The sequence below is a fragment of the Cynoglossus semilaevis genome, chromosome 7 (genome assembly GCF_000523025.1).
Source record: "Cynoglossus semilaevis isolate Cse_v1.0 chromosome 7, Cse_v1.0, whole genome shotgun sequence".
NCBI classification, from domain to species: domain Eukaryota; kingdom Metazoa; phylum Chordata; class Actinopteri; order Pleuronectiformes; family Cynoglossidae; genus Cynoglossus; species Cynoglossus semilaevis.
This window is the reverse complement of record NC_024313.1, coordinates 13,503,425-13,507,795: the sequence shown is the minus strand read 5'-3', so window position 1 is coordinate 13,507,795 and position 4,371 is coordinate 13,503,425. Positions and strand designations below refer to the sequence as shown.

The 4,371-nt window shown below is 49.4% G+C and overlaps 2 protein-coding genes across 2 annotated transcripts in view; one reads left to right on the top strand and one right to left on the bottom strand.

Annotated features, from left to right (window-relative positions):
• LOC103381386 (interphotoreceptor matrix proteoglycan 2-like) overlaps positions 1–1,122 on the top strand; it is a 2,868-nt gene extending 1,746 nt beyond the window's left edge. The window contains exons 3-5 of the mRNA XM_025057069.1: positions 26–371; positions 798–1,043; positions 1,099–1,122. Coding sequence (XP_024912837.1) covers positions 26–371; positions 798–1,043; positions 1,099–1,122 — 616 coding nt within the window. The remainder of the gene's footprint in view (positions 1–25; positions 372–797; positions 1,044–1,098) is intronic.
• Positions 1,123–2,588: 1,466 nt separating this feature from the next.
• myo6a (myosin VIa) overlaps positions 2,589–4,371 on the bottom strand; it is a 22,044-nt gene continuing 20,261 nt past the window's right edge. Inside the window, exon 37 of the mRNA XM_025056814.1 lies at positions 2,589–4,278. Within this exon, the coding sequence (XP_024912582.1) occupies positions 4,079–4,278 (200 nt within the window). The 3' untranslated portion in view covers positions 2,589–4,078. The remainder of the gene's footprint in view (positions 4,279–4,371) is intronic.

Sequence of the window (4,371 nt, the reverse complement as noted above, 5' to 3'; positions counted from 1 at the left end):
GGACGGCCAAAGACCTGGCCCCGAGGGTCCAAGCCCTGGACCTGGCCCTGGACCCGACGGTCCAAGACCTGGACCTGGACCAGACGGTCCAAGACCTGGCAGTAGAACTGGAACATGATGGTCTTCTGGACGAGAGCGGTGCCTTTCCCGTGACAGGTGACGAGGGGGAGGAGGTGCAGGAAGAGGAGGGCGTCACCGCTCCGACTCCCACACTGAGATATCTGACCACGCCCACCATGACCACGGCCGTCCACGGCCATGAGCTGGTGGTCTTCTTTAGTCTGAGGGTCACAAACATGAACTTCTCTGAAGATCTTTTCAACAAGACCTCGGTGGAGTACCAGTCCCTGGAGAACACCTTCCTGGACATGGTGAGGCTTGTGAACCACGTATTCCACCACACCGACCTCATTGTTGTTCTAATGAGTTCCAGATGAATTAACACATTTACTGCAGTGACACCGACTGACCACAGGAGGCAGCAGAGGTTTGGTGTTGTTGACATGATAAAACAGGTTCTTTCTGCCTGAGGTTCCAGCAACAGGGGGCGCACACATCTCCGTCACCTTTGACCCCCGTCCCTCCTACACCTAGTACCGTTGAAAATGTGATTTTTCTTTGACCGCGTTCCTTCGTCGCTGGTTTAGACAGGGTTCAAAGTCAGACACGCCGGTTCTCGGGGAGCGGAACCGTCTCGGCTGATCTCACCTCCAGGGTGGACCAGGGTGGACCTGGACCAGGGTGGACCTGGACCAGGGTGGACCTGGAGGACAAACTGCTCTGTTTTTCTCTTGCAGCTGCTGCCGTACCTTCAGGCCAACCTGAGCGGCTTCAGGAACCTGGAGATCCTGAACTTCAGGAGAGGCAGCGTGGTGGTCAACAGCAGGATCAAGTTCTCCAGGTCGGTGCCGTACAACGTGACCGAGGCGGTCCACTGTGTCCTGGAGGAGTTCTGCACCAGTGCCACCAAAAACCAGCACATCCACATTGACTCCACTTCTCTGGACATAGAACCAGGTACCAGGACCAGGTACCAGAACCAGGTACCAGAACCAGTCCAGAACCAGGTACCAGAACCAGTCCAGAACCAGGGACCAGAACCACAGCTTCTGGTGTCACTGAGACCCAAACAGGTGGACACAGAGGTTCTGGCTTCAGGGCAGCATCGGTGCCTTGTTCCTCCAAACAGTACCATGAAAGAGGGCTCATAGAATTACTTCAACTAGGAACCGTTAGCTACGTGTCACCAAAAAAGTACCGGGACAACATTTAACATCCAAACCTAGCTAACGTTTAGCCATTCTTTCATTAGCGTTAGCTTGTCTGTACTACACCCTGGTGGAACTCTCTGGAACATTTGGCCAACGCTAAGTCACGACTGAAGCTAATTTTCCTCATTTGAAGCCCAGGCAGAGACGTCGCTGTGACATCACTGTGACATCATCCGGGTTTCTTTGTGTCCTCACAGCTGACCTAGGCGACCCCTGTAAGTTCCTGTCATGTGACCCGTTTTCCCGCTGCCTGGTCGACCGTCAGAGCGGAGAAGCTCGGTGCGTTTGTGATCCAGGATTTGGGTCCTTGGACGGTCTTCCCTGTCAGAGTCTGTGTGTCCTGGAGCCAGACCTCTGCAGCACTGGAACCTGACAAATAGTTCCAGGAACTGGTGCCCTCTGCAGGTAGGTGACAACTTGTACCTAGTTTTAATGCCAAAAACATTTTGTTAACATTGTAGATATAGTGCCATAGAACACACAGCTAGCCTCTTAGCTACCAGCTCACCTTCTTAATGCTAACTTTAAGCTAGCTGTGGGGACCAGAACCAGCGGTTGACCACGGTCCGATCCCAGGTTCTCCGCAGACCTCCGTGTAGACCTGGAGTGTATTAAACCCTGTTGAAGCTCAGCTCGATGCTGATTGGATAAACACATAAATTAGCAGAACCCACATTAATATCCTGAGATCCACTTCCTGTTTCTGTCGAACCGTCAGGTCTGTACCAAAACTCCACAGGGATTTTTTTTTTCTCCTCTCCGCAGCAGACGTGATGTCTCGACAGTCAGGGACAAGGACTCACCAAAGGACAGACACTGAGACAGTGCCCCCTTCAGGAAAGGACACCAATTTCAATGGATTTTATTTGTGGTTGTTCGGTCGGTTGTTAGCTTCACTCTCGGAGACGTTGACATTTGGATGTTCTTGTGTCTTCAGCTACGTGTTAGCCAAGTAGCGTAATTTAAGCGTAATCTTCAAAGGGCAGGATGCTAATATTTTTGTTGATGCTAACCAGGTCTAGCATAGCACACTGTGTTGAGTAGAGCTGAAAAAACAATTTAAAACATTTTTCTTTATTTAGATTTTTTTGTTTTGAATATTTAACCCCTGCCGTCACATTGTAAATGACAAAAAGATGCTAGCTCGCTAACGCCTGTTTCTGCTGCAAAGTTGATGTCAATATAAAACTTTTGTTGTTTTGGTTTAACTTCAAACTGTGGACCGAGGGGGCGGAGCTTCATCTTTACTTGGTTTGGATTTACAGATGTTAGCCCTGTGGTGTTAGCATCCACGACAAAGTCAAACACGAGCAGGTGAGACAAACATGAAAAGAATTTATTTAGTGTTAAATCAACCATTAGAAAAAGAACAAGGCGGAGCTTCTTCAGGAAAGGTCAAAAAACGGAATCAAAGCAAAAATACAGGTCGCAGCTCAGAGTGATGACGGCTAACGTCAACATGCTAACACAAAATACTGGGACAAAGGAAATGTTAGCACACCATATCTAACTTTGAAGACATGCTAACTGTGCTAATCTGTCCACTGCCCTGACGATCAGTGGTGACACGACGCGATTGGTTGGAAGAGGAAGTGACCTGCTGCTAAGGCTCATGGGTAAAAACGTTGGTAACTAGTTTTCAGAAACTAAGTTTTAACTTTATCACTTAGTCAAAATGACCAACAGACACCTGTCACATGACGTCCAGTGTGGATGAAGCGCCCCCACCTTTAGAAATCAGTTTCCATCTAAATCACGTGATTTTGACCAAAACAACAAACGCAGACGAAGAAAAGAAATGAATCTGAAGATCGGAAATGAATCAACGTCTGTCGACGAATTTACGTCAAAACTAAATTCTTCACATTTTCATTATTGATCCATAAAAAACAGTAAACTAAATCATTAGTGTTCTCAACAGAACCCAGTCCAACACCAGAACCCCTGGGTGTGAATATAAGCAGCTCTGAATGCACTGAGCGCCCCCTGCTGCTAGAACCAGTGTCCAGTAGAATCTGGTACCGAAGACCATAGAGAGAAGCAGTGATTTGATCTTTCAGAGCTTCCGTCACTGTTTGAAATCTGACCACAGGGGGCAGCAGTGGACCAAGTGAACTTACACTGATTTTCTCTATGACTAAAACTCAGTGATGGGCTGAGTCCACCAGCAGGGGGCACACACAGCACAGTAATCGTACCATTTGTAGTCAAACCCTGAACTATCCCTTTAAATCACGGTGGTAAAAAAAAAAACAACGACATGAGAATAAATCAAGTACCGTTAGGAGGTCAACGAGAACGTTAGGAACGTTAGGAACGTCAGGAACGTTAGGAATTCAACCTGCAGGAATGATGGGAAAACTCACTTCTACAGTTCAGGAGGAACACACAGTGAGAGTGTGGAATTACATTGGAGTTCTGTGGGTAGGGGGCGCTGTGGGAGCCCTCTCCCCCCCCCCCCCCGTTGGCGGTGGTGTAAATCAAACCCTGTTAACGTTAAGGCCTCGTCATTCAAACTAACACATTCTGGGAAAACAAAAAAAAAAGAACGTTAACGATTTTGACTGCATAGAGACCAGAAGCCCCGCCCACCCCCGAGAGAGCTCCGCCCACTGCAGAGAACCACCCCCACCTCCAGGAACTGAAAAGTGCTAAAGGCCTAAAGAAAAAAAAAAACCAAACAAACGTAGCGATGGCTGCTGTCCTGGTGTAGTTGGGCTACAGCGCCACCTGTGTCAGTACCTGCTAAGTCAGTCTCTGTGTTTGTGGGAGGAGCTCCGCCTACTGCGGTGGGCGTGGCCACAGTCTCACTTGTACATGCTCTGCAGCATGGCTGTAGCGTAGGTGGGCCGGGCCTGACGACTCTCGATGGCGCTGCGCAGGTACTGCACCCCCCCGCAGCGTTCCCAGATTTCCTCAAACTGCCGCGGCAGAATCTCAGCTCCACGTTTCCTGGACAGACCCGTCTCCTCCAGACTCAGCTCACACATTTCCATGTCGTCTTTTCCTGTTGCAGTCGGAGATTTGAACAGCTTCAGGGTCAGGTCCACGCCCCCCCCCCCAACGCCCCTGCTCCCCCCCCCTCCCTCATCATCATTGC